The sequence below is a fragment of the Phoenix dactylifera genome, chromosome 17, assembly GCF_009389715.1.
Source record: "Phoenix dactylifera cultivar Barhee BC4 chromosome 17, palm_55x_up_171113_PBpolish2nd_filt_p, whole genome shotgun sequence".
NCBI classification, from domain to species: domain Eukaryota; kingdom Viridiplantae; phylum Streptophyta; class Magnoliopsida; order Arecales; family Arecaceae; genus Phoenix; species Phoenix dactylifera.
In genome coordinates, this window is record NC_052408.1 from 15,464,846 (window position 1) to 15,484,414 (window position 19,569).

The 19,569-nt window shown below is 47.1% G+C and overlaps 1 protein-coding gene across 2 annotated transcripts; it reads left to right on the forward strand.

Moving 5' to 3' along the window:
* The first annotated feature begins 2,725 nt into the window (after nucleotides 1–2,725).
* LOC103705510 (vacuolar protein-sorting-associated protein 37 homolog 1-like) lies at nucleotides 2,726–10,410 on the forward strand. 2 transcript variants are annotated; one of them, XM_008789244.4, is made up of 8 exons: nucleotides 2,726–2,876; nucleotides 4,958–4,999; nucleotides 5,467–5,688; nucleotides 6,991–7,078; nucleotides 8,147–8,186; nucleotides 8,276–8,322; nucleotides 8,545–8,665; nucleotides 9,099–10,410. In XM_008789244.4, exons 2-8 carry the CDS (start codon nucleotides 4,971–4,973, stop codon nucleotides 9,263–9,265), a joined length of 714 nt encoding a protein of 237 aa, XP_008787466.2. In that variant the 5' UTR covers nucleotides 2,726–2,876; nucleotides 4,958–4,970; the 3' UTR covers nucleotides 9,266–10,410. The 2 variants fall into 2 exon arrangements, with proteins under 2 accessions (XP_008787466.2, XP_017697861.2); XM_017842372.3 differs by having other exon boundaries at nucleotides 2,732–2,893.
* The last annotated feature ends 9,159 nt before the right edge of the window (nucleotides 10,411–19,569 follow it).

Below are 19,569 nucleotides of genomic sequence, written 5' to 3' on the forward strand. Positions count from 1 at the left end.
CTGCTTGATTGCTATGTCATGGCAGTATTTATTTATTTGATTCTTATAGTCTCTTCTCTCGCTCCCTCTCTCTATGTTTATCCAACTTTTTTTATATAAGTCTGACGCCTCACACCGACCTCGCGTTAATATCCTAGAGTGAGAGAGAGAACGCGGCGGCAAAAGATGTAACCCAGTCTACTAAATATTACAGTGGATATAATAGCTAAGAAAAAAAAAACCCCTAGCACGCTACAGAGAGGGACGATCCACATCACGAGTCCACTCCCGGACCTAGCCAATCATAATAGTTGTCACTCTCTAGATAGATGAGTCCGCCCGCAAGTAAAACCTTACGTAAATGGCGCCCGCTCAGGCAGCTCTCAACTCAGCTCGACAGCCTTCAGCTCAGCTCCAGAAACAGTAAAATCATGAATCCAACTCAACCGGCAGCAATGAGGGAAAAATCGGAACCTCTGATCACAAAGCTGGCACCTTGTCTACTACCACTAGCACTCACTATCGTCGAAGTTTATTATCTTGAGGAAGCTCAAAAGTATCTATGTATTGGATAGACAAGATTAAAATATTTATTAATTTTTCAGAACCACGTGTATGATGTGTGTGTGTATATATATATATATCATTTTTTAAAGGAATTTGATGGGAAAGAGTAAGAAGATACCAGTACCCATATATTTTCTGCAAATATAATAGAACAGTCGCTGCATTAGACGACCACCAAGTTTCTTTTAATATTTAAGGTGCATTGGAAAGAATCCTGTCATTCTACAAAGGAATTTTATCAGAAGTAGATGATATGGTGGCATTTACTTGCAAATTATCTTTTACCATGATTTTTACCCCATCCGTGCTCTTGCCTATGTAGAAATCACCACTTATCCTAAAAGCTTAAGCTGATAGGATGAGATAGATTTATTTATATATTTTATATTTTCTTACACTCCCCCTCACATGTGGACCGGACTTTTCTTTAATGAGCGAGCCCAACATGTGAAATTTTTAATAATGGGGTTAAAGAGTGCGGAGACAGAGTTCGAACTCAGGACCTCTGCTCTGATACCATGTAGAAATCACTACTTATCCTAAAAGCTTAAGCTGATAGGATGAAGTAGATTTATTTATATATTTTATATTTTCTTACAACCTGGGTGAAGCTAGATGAGGTTTAAAAGGTATTCAATTGGGCCGGAGCTCAGGTCACCCACCCAAATGGGCCACAACGATATCAAGAATCACACAGAAACCCAGCTAAAAAGGTTAAAAAAGGATGCAACGTATTCAAACCTCCGAAGTAGCTTTGGTACAAGGAGCTTTGTTTCGTGGTTCTCCTTTGCTTCTTCCTCCTTATAAAAAACTTTTAAAAAACAAAATGTGTAACCTCTCCATATATATATATATATATATATATATATGTGTGTGTGTGTGTGCAGATCAAAACTTTTTTATTCAAAAATTTTCACCATATTTTCCTAATCAAATACTTTTTTGTTATGATAAAAAATAAGTACTCTATTTTTTTCCCATTTCGCTCGTCATTTGGAGTCACTTGTGCTTCTTAGATCTTAATTCTATCTAAAACGCAAAGATAAACATGTTGAGTAGGACAACTTGTGAATTGTGAAGTTCAAAAGATCAATTAAGGAGAGGGAGGAAAGAAATATGATAAAAATTTCATGATGGTTCATGGAAAGTTAATTAGGATCACAATCAATATTTTTTTGTGGCAACGTAGATTTTGATTTGCAAATATATATAAATGAGTTTGCATATAATTAGTTGATAAAAATATTTAAAAAGATCACATATATATATATATATATATACACTAATAAAATAAAAATCATCATCAAATTGTGAGAAGGCAGTAATCTAAACTTGAAGCCACAATATATATCGTTATTCAAAAAGCCCTAAAAGCCAGCTAAGTCATCCCACATACATTAGGATCGATGGAAACCCGCCCAAAGTCCTAGCATTTAGTGAATACACTTAGTCTTCAAGCCCCAAAAAAACTAATACAAGAACTCAATTAAAAATATAATATGTCACGATGTCAGGCTAAATTCTGCAAGATAGCTAGATTGGAATATTAGGTGTAAGGACTGGAGGGAGTGAGAGAGGAAAATTATATCCTACACAACATGCATGATATGGCTGTGCGCTGCTTCAATCATCTCTTTATTTTTTTTCTGGGCTCCATTCATCATGCATTTGTCTCAATGATTGATCCATACAAGTTGATTGATGCAGTACATGACTACATTGGTGCATAAGAGAGGGAGAGGAAAAGGGAAAGAATCATGCTTGCATGGGGTGTAGGGTATAATTTGCCATTGGAGAGAGAGAAGGAAAGGTTTTGCACAGCCCTTTCTGATCACATGAGTCTGGTACTTTCGTGTGCTTTTGCTGTTACTGTATCTATGAACTATTGTTGTTTTTGTGCAGGACTCAAACCAAGGTCTAAGGTCATTGGGAGGGGATTTGAACTTGCAGCGGACTAGTGTAATAAATAATTTCTTTAAGCGAAAGGATATTGGATCCGGGTTGACTCAAAATCCGATTTCGACGGCTCGATTTATTAACTGCAGATCGCTCCAGGCTCGGTAATGGACCGGATTTTGATCAGAATGTAACGGAAAACCCAAAACTGATGTTCCGAATCGGATCGGGTTCTTTGATTACAATTAGGATCCGAAACAAATTTTCCGGAAGAAAGCCTCCGCCGCGACTAAAGGAACTCATCTTGGCCGGCTCCTTCTCTTGCTTCCTTCGTTCCCTCTCTTCGTCGCTCTTTCTCTCTGCCCTCTTTTCGGAGATTACGCCGGAGATCAATTCGACCGCCATCTCCGAGCGATCGGATCGAACGGAGAGAGGCACGCGATTGCGATTTGTTTGAGTTCTTTTCTTTGCGTTCTTTTTTCCTTTGTTCTGATTCTGTTTTCTTAGTCTATCCATTTTTTAAGTAAAAATTGATCTTTTCTAGTTCTTGATTGGTTTTGGGGTGGGAGTTTCTACTATTGGTGGATTTATCTGTTATCTCTCACAGTTACAATTGAGCTTTTTTCTATAGGGTTCTTTTTTTCTTCGATTTGTTTTCTAGGGTTTTGCTTTTACTTTTTTCCCCGGATCAATTGATGATGAAGGAGTAGGCATCGGTTCAATCTTCTTGTGATGAGACAAGATTGCGGTCAAGTTTTCGTTATCTTTTTGTGTAGATTAGAATTAGGGCTGGAGGTAGCTGATTGAATATGGAATTATTGGGGAAAAGCCTCGCGCTTTTATTTTAGGTGGACATGGAAAAACTGCCCACACCCCAATAGTCAAATAGCTCAGAAGGGTCTCATAAATTGGCTGGAACGATGTCATGGAACGAAAAGAAAAGAAACCAAAACGGAGTTCTTGATAAAGAGGCTGATTCTCTGGCGCCAGCACTCAAAATCGGAAAGGATAAAACCCGATTCTTGTTGGAACAAAACTATAAGAATCTAATTTTCTGATCGAACATACACGCCAAAGAAAAACATGGAATAAATATACGTTAATGCCGCAAAAAATTTAAGTAAGTCAATAATAATGTGTAACTGTACTTGCATAGACAAATCAAGAATCACAAAGGGCTTTCATGGACATGTCTAGGTACAATGGATGTATCATGCATACATCATTTAAAGAATTCTAAATTTTTATAGCATGCACGTATGAAACTTAATACAACGCTTCTTGATGTGAAAATGTAATGCCTAGAAATCACTCGCTGATTGCATCATATCAAGGGCATTTCTATGTGTACTTGCAGATGCTATAAACTTTAGCAATGTTTATTATCAATTTTTGAGTCACCTGGGGTGACGGAAGTGGATAGCTTTTTTACTGAAAAAATTCAACTTTGCCAACATAATTAACCTCCTGACTTGTTTTTCCATACAACCCAGGTTTAGATTAGCTGAATGCTTATTTTTGGCAATTCATTTAAGTAATTCCTTATAGAAATCTTTTAGGAAGGGATGAAACATGCATCTGAAGGAATCATGTGACATTTTAAAATCTGCTTAGTATATCATTCGTTATGAAGAGCAGTCTGGAATTTTAGTGGTATTCTCTACGGTCTGACTGTCTCTGGGGGAATAGCCTATATTAGTCTTCTCAGTTGCTTAGCATCATCACTGATAGATTTTAGGCTGTGAAACTGAGCTTCATGATGGAGCTAGCTACTCACACTTGGTTATTTGATTTTAAGGAACAACAACCCTGTTAAGGCCAAAGACATTTTGACATGGATTTGTCCTATAAATAAGAAACTGAATTCTTGCAGTATTCAAGTATACATGGTACTTAGCAACATGAATCCAAATTTAATAGACATCTTTTAGTTATGAACATAACTAATGAAAATTTATTTTCAGACTTTGCTTTTGTATTGAGTAAATTTGGTTCTTCTGTAAACAATATTGGTTTATCTCCAATCTATAGCTAAGTGGGTATCAATAACATTAGTAGTAGCTTTAAATGTTTGAAGGCAGGGGATTACCATCAGGAAAGTTTATTGGATGAAAAAAGACTGTAAGAATAATGGGATGAAAGGAAAATGCTTGGGAAAAGAGGAGATGAAAATGGAAGTACAAGGAACTAGAGGAAATGCACATTACTTTAATTTAAATATAATATAGATTTTAGAGTTTAACCTTTTTTTGTTATTAGTTATTTTTCCTCAATAGTTAGGGATTACAATTACTAGTCCTGTTATTTGTTCCAACAACTATAGCAACTTGTAGTAATAAATTGACGATTATACTTTGGTCCTATGATGCATGATAGAGAAAGTTATTGTACCAAGTCATAAAGCCAATTTGTTGGAAGTGTGAATCATTTTATGTGTGTGCTTCTATTTTGAAGATATTATTTTCTTATTTGAATTGACATAAAATTTAAAGTGACTTTATTATATTCCCTGCAGCTCAGTAGCTTCTATGATGAACTGGAAGTTTCCAATCTTTGGGTAAGTTTTAATCTTTGTGATCTTTAACTTGTCTGTTTCAGATCTATCATATGCCTTCAGTTTCTCTTGAATTAATGAACTGCTCATGAGCCGGCTTTCTTACTGAATTTAATGGCTATCCATATAATATTCTTTGTAATTTTTTTGATAACTAAATGAACTTCCGGGAAATATGCAAGGTCATTGTTTTCACCTACGATAACCTTGAGGATGCTTTCTTTTTTCCATTCCATGCATTCACTATGGAAGTTATTTGCACATATAAATAAGTGAAGGCTAATTTTTTTGGCAACTTAAACTGACAGTGCTGTCACATAACTTGTGTTTATTGGACAAATCCATGTCACCATAACTTCTTTCTTGATGAATTGATTGGACTCTGTCCAAGCTTTGTTTTAAAAGAAGTCCAATTAATTTTGGTGTTTATTTTGTTTTATTAAGTTTTGTAAACCAATACTTGCATGTAGGGGTGCCCAACAACAGCAGGCTCAGTCAAATTTTCACAATATTCCTACACAATCTTGGTACCCTCCATCAGTGGTTAATTCATCTTCACTCCCTTCCACACAAAGCAGTTCTTCTGGTGTCGGTACACATCAAAGAGCTTCAGATCTCCCTCAGTCACCATCACAGGGGCAGCCTTCACCTGCTGAGGCAGCAGGAATAATTTCTCGCTTGAAGGATAAAAGGTAGTTTGTGGTTATCTCGATTCTAGTTTGTTATAGCATGTCACTATCAAAGTAAAAAAAAAAAAAATGAATGTATTTGATTTTTCAAACGAGGAAACTGCAGTCTTAGACTGAGCTGCGTCTATAAGAAACCATTCCTTAAGCGGGCCTAGCATCCGTCATCAGACTAGCGGTTGTTTTAGTAGCACTTTAAGCAAAGGTGTTTGATGGTGGTTTCAATGGTTTTGGGGGCTGTAGCTCTCTGATAAGATTTTCAGAAAAGAAGGTGCCACCTCACATCGTAGCAGTAGTGGCAATTGCTTTGAGGAGATCAAGAGATATTTGGTTTGATTTGGTTTTGAGATGAGGAAAAGGTAGTGAGATGTTGTAGAGATGGAAGATTTCATGTGTGAGGGTGTGAGAGAGTGCCTGGTTTTTATGATACAGAACCGCTATTTTCTGCTGGATGATCGTTTGCATGGAAATCTATCATGATTATGATTATAGTTTTCCATAGAAAAAGTGAATTTTAAAGTTATGCAATGCATGCTGTCATTTATGCTGTCGAGGAGCTTCACACATTGGGGATCTGTTTGAAGGTGATTTGATGACTGTGGTTAAATGCATCTTGCATCATCAGGCTCTGCCTTTGTTACCAGAACTGGGAGCAGGTTGCAGGTGTGGAGAAGGGGATGTTTTAGAGACGCATGTGGTAAGGAAGCACTTAGAATCTTGGTGCTGGTTCAAGATTCTAGGAAGATTCCAAAGCAGGTGCATGACTCTGGATGGAAGATTTTGGCTGCTAAGAGCTCTGCCTCGTCATATCACCTGTGCGTTCTTGGCATCTGCTCCCTGGCAGAGTCTTTGGCTTGGTTTCACTTGTCTCACATCTATGGAGAGGGCAATCAGGTAGCTGATGCCTTTTCAAACCTTGCTGTTAACCTTGATCATTCTTTGTCCTGTCTGAGGACAATCTCCCTCCCACTTGTCCGACTGTTGCTAAGCAGTTTTCGGATATCAAACGGAGGCAAGCTCAAAAGCCTTGTCCTTGCAGATAGAGGGGAATGTATCTTTTGTAGATTAGTGTAACTTGTGCCTGATATCAACAAGAAAAGGTTATGCAATGCTCTTCTTTGACACATGGTTGACATGTCAAATGCATCATGTGTATAGGTCTGCACATGCTTTTGTGTTTGTTGCTAATATTTTTTTCAGATTTGATTACCAATGGTTTTAGTTGCTTCACATGTTTGTGCTTATATATAATCTAGCTTTAATTCATGCTCTCCCATCTACTTCGCTTGTAATCCTGGTTATGTGCAGTGTTGATGAGTTGAGAAAGCTTCTAACTGACAAGGAGGCATACAATGCTTTCTTTAATTCGCTCGACCAAGTGAAAATTCAGAATAATGTGAGTTTGAAAGTTAAACTGTATTTCTTACTCTTCAGACCAGTTTTCATACATATTACTTATACAAAATTATCCTTTATCTACGAATCTCTTGCATTATTCTTTCCCTCCTCTTCTATGAGTACAAGTTGTTAGAAAAGTTTCCTCAGGTTTGTTCAGTTAATTGTGCGATCTTTCACTATAGACACCATATGGCAACATCATTGTTGTAGCTTTGCAAGAAATTGCTTGTCGTGAATTGTTGATTATACTTGGAAATTGCCTAGTTAGCAACTGATATTTTCATATGAAATATGAAAGTGTGTTGTGGTTCCTTGATCTTCACCTTCATCTCATATTTTTTGTACGATATGATTCCCTTAAGGTGGACACTTGTAACTGATGAAATTTATTTATTCTAAACGTTTATTTAGCTTTTTTTTATAAAGAAAGGTTTTTCTTTTTCTTTTTTGTTTTTAAGTAAATATAGGGGTGTAATCAAGCCGAGCTGAGTTAAGTATCTAGGGCTGGAGCTCAACCTGATTCAAAATACTCGGGCTTGAAACTCGACTCAAGATCGACTGAGTCTTAATATCCAAGCTCGAACTCGACTCGATCAAAAAAAGCAATACTCGAGATCGACTCGATCAAAAAAAGCAATACTCGAGATCGATTCAACTCGATTCGAATATCAACTGAGCCATACTCAAGTTTGAGTTTGAGCTCGAATTCGAGCCTTGGTCATAATTAGAAAATATAATTAAGACAAAATATAACATAATATTACATTTAAAATATTAAATTAATAATATATTTTGTAAATAAAATAAAATATTATTAAAAATATATATACTCGACTAGGCTCGCGACCTGCAAGTCGAGTATTTTGCTACTTGAGCTTGAGCAGCTCGCTTCATTTACACCCCTAGGTAAAAGGATATTTTCCATTATGAGGAAGGCTTTTTATTATCTATACGAGTGAATCAATTTCATTTTGTTGTTATCTATTGCATGCTTTCATTGTTTACTGATATTCTGGTTTGAGACTTTTGCTTGACTTTGAACTATCATTTAACTGTTTTTATGCAGCTTCGGGATGAACTTCGCAAGGAAACATCGCAACTCGCGAGTGAGTTGCTTTGTGTGCTTTATACGTGTATTGTTTGACTGTGCCATTTCACCATGAGTCTAAAAGTATGGTTCATGTTTACTTTATAGGGGAGAATTTGGAGAAGGAACCTAGAATTTTAGAGCTTAGGAATCAGGTAGGCTTCAGAGGCTTTTTCTCTCCACATTTACCATTGGACGTTCTATGGTAATAAACATTGTAACCGATAGCAGATTACTGATTTCGCCATTCTATAAGAAACATCTTGTGCTTTCTCTCTAACCTGCCAAATGTGTGATTCTTGTTTCCAAATGATCAGCATTATGCTCATTTTTGGTGATCCCTGATTGATGACTCTTTGCTTCAAATGAACGTGCAGTGTACTATCATTCGGACAACTGAATTAGCTGCTGCTCAAGAGAAGCTAGCCGGATTGGAGAGGCAGAAGGAAGAAACTCTGAAGTTGTATTCTCCAGCTTCGCTTCTTCGGAAGCTTCATGGTAAGCATATGCATACATTTTCGGGCAGCAAGAAAATGATGAGTATATAAATTTAATTCCTCCACTTGTGTGAATGCTTCGACAAGTGGTCAGCCTATCGTACATTACATTTGGATACATAAATATAAGCAGGAATTTTCTGTTTCGGGTGGTCCACATGCTTCGGAATCTCCTTAAAAACTCATCCTTACACCCTACCTCCCTACCTTAGCGCTTTCTCCTTAATTTTTATTGCGAGACCTGCTTCCCTGTGCCTGTATCCAACCCATTTCCGGTGACTACGGATACATCACATGAACATGTTGCATACATGACATAGATGAACGCATGTGCATATCTGTGTTGCGTCTGCTGCACATCCCTGAATAGACATCAACTGGTTTATGATACAGCAAGAAGTGAGACTTATATATAATTTCTGATACGTCTGCAGAGGCAATGATTAAAGTGGACGAGGAATCTGAAATACTGCATAGGCAGCTCCTCGGCAAGGAGATTGACCTTCAGACATTTATACAGAAGTATAAGAAACTTCGCAATATTTACCACAGATGGGCACTTCTCCATCTTGCTGCCAAGACTTCGGGTGTTCATTACTAGTTCGTGCGGTGTCCTGCGTGATGGGACACGATAGAATGATAACTTTTGTTGTAATATTATCCATGCAATACACTTGTGCTGCTTTTTGTGCAAGTCCATTTTTTGCTTGATGATACGGCATGATAGAGAAAGAAGGAAGCATCATCCGGGAGTGCAGGAGACCAATGCAAAATCGCATTCATGGGTGGCTTGGCATGCTTCGCCTATTCTAAGCCTGACGCGCTGCAGGTGAATGGTAACTGTTGAAAAAACTCCCATCTTTATTGGCATATCCTCATGCCATCATCTCTTTTTAGGGCAGGATTTTTGGCTGTGTGAGTTGTGTCGCTCAAGCAAGGCCACAAATATTAGATTCTGGCTAGCGTCTTTTGTCAGGTCGGGAATTTGGCAAGCCGGCGATGAGAGAGCGATTGCTGTGCAGCGGGCTGCATGGCGAAGAAAAGGAGCACTGGGGTTTTTGGATTATCCTCCATTTCATCTTGGAACCGGTTTCCTCATCAGAGTGCGCCGGGGTCGTCGTGTCTTGTAGCTAGCTAGAGCTGTTGGGCCGGACGAGGTGTCTGTTTGCTTCTGAGTGGGAGCTGGTAGCCATGTGGAGCCATGCCACTGCCGGTCCAGGGGGGGCTCTCAAGCAGGTATTGGCTGCTACTCGGGATGCAATGGAGACCGCAGATCCATTTCTCTAACATCTTCTCTTAGGCCAACTGCAGGACGGATTCATCTTTTGCACCATAGAGAGCTTTGCATGCTTGAATTGCCGTCTCGAAAACAAAAGGGTCGCATGCTCTCTCTATCCTGCATGTTTAGCAACTATATCTAATGTTCTCGCTCTTTGAGATGAGGAGTTTTCTGTCTTCGAGATGGATAGTGTGGTGGCGGACTGACGATGCCCTCCTCAATGACCCCTCCACTCTCAGCAGTTGAAACAGATAGCATTCCATTGTGTGCTCGGCTGAATTGTGATGGCGGGGTGAGACTGCTTGAGCTGATATTTTGCAGGCGTTGGAAGTGGTTGACCTATCGTAGAAGAACTGGGGGTAGGGTTTATGCTCGTTTGGTAACCTCTGGAACGCCGCATTATCATGTGTCCATTGCAATGTAAGTCATCAAAGGACTGACTAGTTGAAAAGATTTTTGTGCTGAAACATGATTACCATCTATTTATTGAATTAATGGGCTAATAACAACAACAATAATGATAACAATAACAATAAGAAGAACAAGAATAAGAATAATAACAACCAAAACAACAATAACAATAATAACAATGACGACGATGACAACAATGATGAAGGTAATAATAATATAATTAAAACCGCAATAATAGCAATAGTAGCAGTATTAGTAATAATAAGAATAACAACAACAACAACAATAATAATAAAAATAATAACTTTTGAAAAAAGAAATAGATCTCATTATTCATTGTTGATAAAAGGAAATTTTTATTGACTATTTTTAGTGCTATTTTCCAGATATACTAAAAAAGTTATTTTTTAGTAAGATATGGCATAAATGATCCTTTTCTCATGTTCAGCTATAACTAATATTGCATAAGTAAGCTTTTTTCAGTTCAGATTTTGAGAAGCTGATATTACATTGATTTCTTTTGTTCCTTAGTGTCGAGCACTGACTGTTGATAATGCATAGTACAAATTAGATTTTTATCTTTCAATATAGATGGAAGTAATCGGATGGAAAATTGGTCTACGAGAGCATGAATGGTATTAAACTCAATTTGCTTGATTGTTTAGATGATTCAAAAAAAAGCAAGAAAATGCAAATAGATTTAAATGATTATTTTGGGATGATTTGAATGACTGCATTTTGAAAAGATGGATCCAATGATTATCAATCGCACGGTTTTTCTATTTAATTGAACCGGCCTTCGAAAACCCGCCTAGAAAGAGAAGTATATTACACTAAGGAATTTTATAAATGTTGCAAAAATTTGCATACAACGTAAATTTACATGAAGAAGGAGAAGTATATTACATTAAACTGAAGAATAGTTTAAGACATATGTATTCATAATAAAATTAAGACCAAATTTTATTTTTGTAAGTGTTGCTGGTGGTCCAAACCGAGAACGATTGGCACTGCGGTGTGAACGGGGTTCCGTCTGAGTTGTCTTGGTTGGTGTTGGTTGCGCTCCACCTTCCGCCAAGAAACCTGCAAACAAGCCTTGCACCACCACCAGGGTGGTGATGGCCCTCCGACGGTCAAGTCAGAGGAGATTGGAGGAGGAGGAGAGGTGATAATCGCAAGTAAGAGAGTGCTCTGGGAGATATTGCTCACCTCCCCCCTTTCTCCCCCCAGCCGCATATATACCTGGCTGGGGGGTCTCTCAGGGGGGTTCGTTATCGTGGGGCACGATGGTGTGGCCACTGACATGGCCGTTACAGGGCGTCGTGGAGCAGCACCGGGTACGGCCACGTCAGGGCATAGTGGGGCTCCGCTTTGTACGGCTGATGCAGGAGATCGTGGAGCAGCATCGGATACAGCCGTTGCAGGGAGTAGCGGAGCAGGAGGCCGCGGCGTGCCTCTGGGGAATAGCCTGTCGTTATCAAGAGATCTCCGACTCGGGGTCGGAGCGCTGGATCAAAGGGCAGCCGACTCGGGGTCGGGCTGCGGAGCCGAGGACGTCCGACTCGGGGTCGGAGCGCTGGATCAAAGGGCAGCCGACTCGGGGTCGGGCTGCGGAGCCGAGGACGTCCGACTCGGGGTCGGAGCGCTGGATCAAAGGGCAGCCGACTCGGGGTCGGGCTGCGGAGCCGAGGACGTCCGACTCGGGGTCGGAGCGCTGGATCAAAGGGCAGCCGTAGTCTTCCTGGGCGCGCGTGCCGGTCACGTGGGGCATGGCGGCTTAGTTCCCCCGTAACAGTAGCCCCCCACTTCCGAGCCTGGAACCAGAAGGGGAACAGGTGAAGGGAGTGATGTTTCGGGATTGCCGCCGTTCCTCGGAGAGGCGCGCGCGCTTCGAGCTCCCCGCCCTTTTTATGGCGTATGGCGGTTATTGCTGACCTGGCAGTCTGAGGATTTCGGCGGACATCCTTCCCTAATGGTGTCGATTCGCCTTTGGGGCGCGAGCGACCCTTCGGCAGCCAGGCGTCCTCTGGCGTCATCGAGGCGTCACTTGCCTTTCCGCCTATTTAATCGGGGGCCTTTCCCCGTCCGTCTTCTTCTTTACAGATATTTTCAAGTTTCCCCTTTGCGCTGCTGTTGCTGCCGTCGGACTGTTCACTTGTTTCTCCTTTGGCGCTCTCGGAGCCGTTCTTACCTCTTTTCCGGTGAGTTTTCCCCATTCTTCTACTTAGGGCTCTCCATACTTTCCCCTCTTATACTAGTGTACTCCAGTCGCTCCGGTCTTTCCCCCCTTCCTGTCCCCGTCCTGACCGTAGGTTTATTGGCCATTAGGAATGGGCGAAGTGAGGGCAGACCAAATTAAGTCGGAGCTGGTCGCCACAGACTTAGACAGACTCGTGGCTCGGTACCACCTTCCCGAGGCCTGCAACGCCACGCTCCCGGGGCCTGAGGAGAGGATGTCCCATCCTCCTCCAGGGAAGATCGCCATCAATGAGGGCATTCTCCAGGCCGGGTTCCGCTTTCCCCCTTCGGACTTGGTCATGCAGGTGCTACGGGGTTTAAGAGTGGCACCGACGCAACTGGTGCCGAACTCGTGGCGGGCCCTGACGGTCTTCCAGGTTCTCTGCCGTATGCACGAGATCCCCGCCACCCTGAATGTTTTTTGGGAGTTCTACAGCCTGAGCGGCCACCCCCAGGACAAAGGTTGGTGGTGCTTCGCAGCGCGGCGAGGATGCGGCCTTGTCAAGGAGGCTCCTACCTCCATTCACAAATGGAAGGAGCGCTTCTTTTTTGTTGATGCAGATCCCTCTTGGGAAATCAGGGCGACCTGGGAGACCCCGATGAAGTCTCCGATCGGCCTATCGAGACTGTCAAGGGAGGAGTCCGATGGCTTGGCCGCCTTGAAGGGGTTGGTTGCCGAGGGCCAGCTCCCCCCGGTGGCCCGCCTTATTTCCGAGGATACTTTGGTGAATGTCGGTCTGAGCTCGGTCCCCACCGACCGTGAGTCCGCCACCGATTCTTTCTTGACTTTTTCCCTTCTTTCGTCCCGTTCTTTCCTTTGGTTTCTCCGTCTCCGACTATCCCGTCCTTTTTGCAGAGATCGACGACGTCATGCGGTCGGTGAAGACAAAGGCTGTTGGTAGGGCGTCCCTGCTGGAAGCAGCCCAGAGGAGGAAACGAGCTCTTCCGAGCGGGGCCCCACCGGCGAAGAAGTCCCGTAAGGAGGTGCCTCCGACGCCGACCGACGAGTCCGGGCCCACCGATCAGGGAGACGTCGTGGGCACGGACCGGCAGCTGACGCTGTATCAGCCCTCCGGTGGTAAGATTGCCGCTACTCCGGAGGTATCATCCGAGCCTGCCCGAGACGGACGGGTCGGACGTGATCGGTCCCCGACCCGGCCTTCGACTCGGTCGGCTCCTGATGACTCGAGGAGGGACGCGCCGAGGCCCCGACCGAGCGGGACCCTATCAATTCCTGGGGTGACCCCCGCCCCGAGCGCGATCGGCCGGACTCTTCCCCAGGCGATGGATAGGGGTAAGGCTGCAGAACCACCGTCCGGCTCTGGGGAGAAATCGGGGTCTGCCTTCACTACCGATGGCGCCCGAAATCTCATCGAAACAGTGCTGCTGGAGAAGGACCGTCGGCGGGTCCGGGAGTTGGAGGTCTCTGACGTTGGGGCTGCCAGCTGTGTCTGTCTCATGTCGGTGAGTGTTCTTCTGGCCGCTTTTCACCATTTATTGGCTCTGTTGTTCTCCGCCTGACTCCCTTATTTTTCCTATTTCTTAGCTCGCCCAGTACATGATCCGTCTGGAGGAGTGCTACAAGGAACAGGCGGGGCTTCTGGCGAAGGCCGAGGACCGGCTGAAAGCAGTGGAAAAGGGAGGCCAGGCTGTGGCAGGCAGGACGACCGGGGACTTCGAGGCGAGGCTCCGGGAGGCCGAAGAGCGGGCACTCGGCTTTGCTGCCCTCGAGAAGCAACTGTTGGAGGCTCAGGAGCAGCTCAAGGTTGCCTCGGGTCTCGAGGGCGAGGTCAAGAAGGCGGATGAGCGGGCCGAGAAGCAGTCCCGGAAGGCTGCCGACTACCGGGAGAGGTGGGAGAAGGCCCAGCGGTCAGCCGACAACGCCCGCAACCGAATCCGGTCTCTTGAAGCTAAGCTGGACGAATTGGAGTCGGCCTTGGAGAAGTCCCGTGCGAGCGATCAGGAGCTTCATTCGCGCCTGACGGAGGCTGAGGCTGCTCGCATTGCTGCCGAAGCGAAGCACAAGGAGGCTCGGGCTGAGCTGCTGAGGGTCTCCACCGAGGCGGAAGGCCGGATTGTGGCGAAGGTCTTGGAGGCGAAAGCCCAGATTATGGAGCGGGCAGAGGCGGCGCTGGCCGAGAGGAGTGCGGAAATCGGGCGTCAGGCGGTAGAGGCTTATCGCCAGTCCGCCGAGTTCGCTCATGATATGTCGGAGGCAGTACAGACCTATCGTCAGTCCGACGAGTTTGTCCGTGACGCGTCGGACGCGGGGGCCGAAGCCTTTATCTTAGGCTTCGAGGAGGGCCTGGCAAGGGTGTCGGCTAAGTACCCCGAAGTTGACCTGAGCGAGATTTCCCTTCTCGACTCCTCTCCGGCGCCATTGCCTGCTGGTTCTCCTGCTGCTTCCCTACCTCCTGCGGACGAGCCCGACGTTCCCGACCCGGGAGTTCCTCCAAGCTGACCTCTTGTACCTTTCGTTGTCTTCTCTTTTTTTTTTGTATACCGGGGTTTTGCCAAATTGTATGGGCCTCGGCCCTGAAACAATGAAAATTAATGCAAGTTGAATGTTTCTTCATCTCGCCTTCGTCCTTCTTTTTCTTTTAACTCTCGGTAGCGTCTTGCTGACTCCTGGCTCCCGAAATTCTTCCGGCGCTAAGCCAGGCATCCGAGGGTTAGGCCTCGGGAAATTCTTCCGGCGCTAAGCCAGGCATCCGAGGGTTAGGCCTCAGGAAATTCTTCCGGCACTAAGCCAGGCATCCGAGGGTTAGGCCCCAGGAAATTCTTCCGGCGCTAAGCCAGGCATCCGAGGGTTAGGCCTCAGGAAATTCTTCCAGCGCTAAGCCAGGCATCCGAGGGTTAGGCCTCAGGAAATTCTTCCGGCGCCAAGCCAGGCATCCGAGGGTTAGGCCTCAGAAAATTCTTCCGGCGCTAAGCCAGGCATCCGAGGGTTAGGCCCCAGGAAACTCTTCCGGCGCTAAGCCAGGCATCCGAGGGTTAGGCCTCAGGAAATTCTTCCGGCGCTAAGCCAGGCATCCGAGGGTTAGGCCTCAGGAAACTCTTCCGGCGCTAAGCCAGGCATCCGAGGGTTGGGCCTCAGGAAATTCTTCCGGCGCTAAGCCAGGCATCCGAGGGTTAGGCCTCGGGAAATTCTTCCGGCGCTAAGCCAGGCATCCGAGGGTTAGGCCTCAGGAAATTCTTCCGGCGCCAAGCCAGGCATCCGAGGGTTAGGCCTCAGGAAATTCTTCCGGCGCCAAGCCAGGCATCCGAGGGTTAGGCCTCAGGAAATTCCACTCGTTGGTCGACCAAGGCTGGCGCATGCCGAGGCAACTGGTCGGGGCTTCAGGCTAGTCTGCTCCCGGGATGGTCATCGGGTTAGCCTGGCATCCGAGGGCCGAGCCTCGGGACCTTCCACTCGTTGGTCGGCCAAGGCTGGCGCAAGCCGAGGCGACCGGTCGGGGCTTCCGGCTAGTCTGCTCCCGGGATGATCATCGGGCTAGCCAGGCATCCGAGGGCCGTCAAGCCTCAGAAAATTCCGCTCGTTGGTCGGCCAAGGCTGGCGCAAGCCGAGGCGACCGGTCGGGGCTTCAGGCTAGTCTGCTCCCGGGATAGTCATCGGGTTAGCCTGGCATCCGAGGGCCGAGCCTCGGGACCTTCCACTCGTTGGTCGGCCAAGGCTGGCGCAAGCCGAGGCGACCGGTCGGGGCTTCCGGCTAGTCTGCTCCCGGGATGATCATCGGGCTAGCCAGGCATCCGAGGGCCGTCAAGCCTCAGGAAATTCCGCTCGTTGGTCGGCCAAGGCTGGCGCAAGCCGAGGCGACCGGTCGGGGCTTCAGGCTAGTCTGCTCCCGGGATGATCGTCGGGTTAGCCTGGCATCCGAGGGTTGTCAAGCCTCAGGAAATTCCGCTCGTTGGTCGGCCAAGGCTGGCGCAAGCCGAGGCGACCGGTCGGGGCTTCAGGCTAGTCTGCTCCCGGGATGATCGTCGGGTTAGCCTGGCATCCGAGGGTTGTCAAGCCTCAGGAAATTCCACTCGTTGGTCGGCCAAGGCTGGCGCGAGCCGAGGCGACCGGTCGGGGCTTCAGGCTAGTCTGCTCCCGGGATGATCGTCGGGTTAGCCTGGCATCCGAGGGTTGTCAAGCCTCAGGAAATTCCGCTCGTTGGTCGGCCAAGGCTGGCGCAAGCCGAGGCGACCGGTCGGGGCTTCAGGCTAGTCTGCTCCCGGGATGATCGTCGGGTTAGCCTGGCATCCGAGGGTTGTCAAGCCTCAGGAAATTCCACTCGTTGGTCGGCCAAGGCTGGCGCGAGCCGAGGCGACCGGTCGGGGCTTCAGGCTAGTCTGCTCCCGGGATGATCGTCGGGTTAGCCTGGCATCCGAGGGCCGAGCCTCAGGACATTCCGCTCGTTGGTCGGCCAAGGCTGGCGCAAGCCGAGGCGACCGGTCGGGGCTTCAGGCTAGTCTGCTCCCGGGATGATCATCGGGTTAGCCTGGCATCCGAGGGCCGAGCCTCAGGACATTCCGCTCGTTGGTCGGCCAAGGCTGGCGCAAGCCGAGGCGACCGGACGGGGCTTCAGGCTAGTCTGCTCCCGGGATGATCATCGGGTTAGCCTGGCATCCGAGGGCCGAGCCTCGGGACATTCCACTCGTTGGTCGGCCAAGGCTGGCGCAAGCCGAGGCGACCGGTCGGGGCTTCCGGCTAGTCTGCTCCCGGGATGATCATCGGGCTAGCCAGGCATCCGAGGGCCGAGCCTCGGGAAATTCCGCTCGCTGGTCGTGCGCTTGTCGCTCGCTGCCCGACGGGGTTTCTCCGTGGCCAGCCGCGATCATGTTTCTCCTTTTCTCTAAGCGTTGCCTGGGGGAACACGAGAAGGGCATTAAACGCTAATTAATGCGTTACCTGGAAAATCGGATCGCCAGCTGCTGCTTGCGAGGAGTGTTAGTTGAGCGGCCGCGATACGCGGGTTCTTCGAGGAGGATACGGCCTGGGCGCGAGCGGAGATATGTGGACCTAGGGGTACATGACACCCGGATTGTCCTGCACAAAGAATGCGGTTTAAGGAGAATGACGCTTAGGAAATCGCGGGGAGATACGCCTCGGGAGCCGAAACGGCTCCGGTTTCAATGCGCCTGCATTTATTGGAGCCACCCGCGTCGGAACGACCAGGGGGCCGCAGTTTGGCTATAAATACAGGTGCAGGTACGATGGAGTTTGCCAAGCCGGAGCTGTTCAGGTTGCCATGGATCGCGGACCTCCTCCTTGGCATATGACTGAGAGACTCCTGTTGAAGGAAAGGGGAGGCGCTCCCCTTGCGACTTCAGCCAACTAGCCGTTTCATCTGGGATCAACAAGGAGGGTCTTCCCGGCGGAACTCCGCTCTAGGCGTTTCATCCGGGATCACATCTCCCCTCCTTGAAGTTCAGCCTCCCGATTGAGCTCTGCACCAGACGCTCAGTCCGGGACCGCGCCTCCATATGCTCTTCCCCCTCGAATTCCTTCTCTTTCCTACCACTGGGGAGGATGGGAATATCCTTTGGAGGCGGCGTTCCCCTGGGGGCAGCGGGAGCTTCTTCTGCGGCGGCTCCTCGTCTTTTTGGTGAGGTGCTGGATGGCGCCTCCGGTTAGAAGCACCCACTTCCGGTGGGATTGCAGCTGCTTTGGGTTGAGGGTTTGGGATCCTCGGTCCTCAGCTCCACGGATTCTCCACCTCTTCTTTGCTTTCTTTACTCCCTAATTCCCCTCTGGGAATTCCTTGTAATCACACGAGCACGCCATTGTAACCAGAAATTATTGAAATGAAAAGTGTTGCACCTTTTCAAATTGTCTTTCTGGCCTTGTTGTTCTACTGGTAATACATCCGCAGGTTAGCGGAATTCCAGCCCCTTGGAATTTCTCGGCCATCTAGGGCTTCCAACTGGTAGGAGCCAGGTCGGTTTACCCAACGAACTTTATACGGGCCTTCCCAATTCGGCGCTAGCTTCCCACCTTCCGTAGGTTGAGATGCCTTAGCTCGCCTCAGCACCAGATCTCCAATTTTGAAAAGCTTCGGTCGGACTTTGGAGTTGTAATATCGGGCCACCCTCCGCTGATACATTGCCATCCGAACCTGCGCCATTTTCCTTGCTTCTTCCAAGAGATCCAGGTTCCCTCGGAGTTGCTCCGAGTTGGCCTCGGGTCGGTGTGCGGCTACCCGAGGTGAGGGAAGTCCGAGCTCTACGGGGACAACGGCTTCCGTGCCATAGGTTAGGCTGAAAGGCGTCTCCCCGGTTGGAGTCCGATGCGTGGTCCGATACACCCAAAGGACATTCTCGAGTTCCTCGACCCAAGCTTGCCCCGTCCGTCCGATCCGCACTTTGATACCTTGGAGGATTGTCCGATTTGTGACCTCGGCCTCGCCGTTGGTTTGGGGATGCGACACGGACGTGAACCGATGTTCGATCCCGAACTCCTCGCAGAAGTCTCGGAAATGCTTGTTATCAAACTGTCGACCGTTATCCGAGATGAGGACCCGAGGTACCCCAAATCGGACAATGATGTTCTTCTTTACGAACTTCCGGACTTGCGCCTCCGTGATGGTGGCCAGTGGCTCTGCCTCCACCCACTTGGTGAAGTAGTCGATGGCGACAATCAAAAATTTCCTCTGGGCCGAAGCGATGGGGAATGGTCCGAGGATATCCATTCCCCACTGTGCAAAGGGCCAGGGGGCGGTGATTGGCGCCAAGGGAACAGAGGGGACTCTCTGGATGTTGGCGTGGCGCTGGCAGGCGTCGCATTTCCGTACGTGATCCTTGGAGTCTTCCAATAAGGTCGGCCAAGAGTAGCCTTGCCTCATGATCTTATGTGCCAGGGACCTAGCCCCCAGGTGCGATCCGCAGATGCCTTCGTGGACTTCGCTGAGGGCGTAAGCCGCTTCCGAAGGGCGGAGGCACCTTAAGAGGGGGGCGGTGAACGAGGTCCGATACAGCCTCCCTTCGTAGAGTAC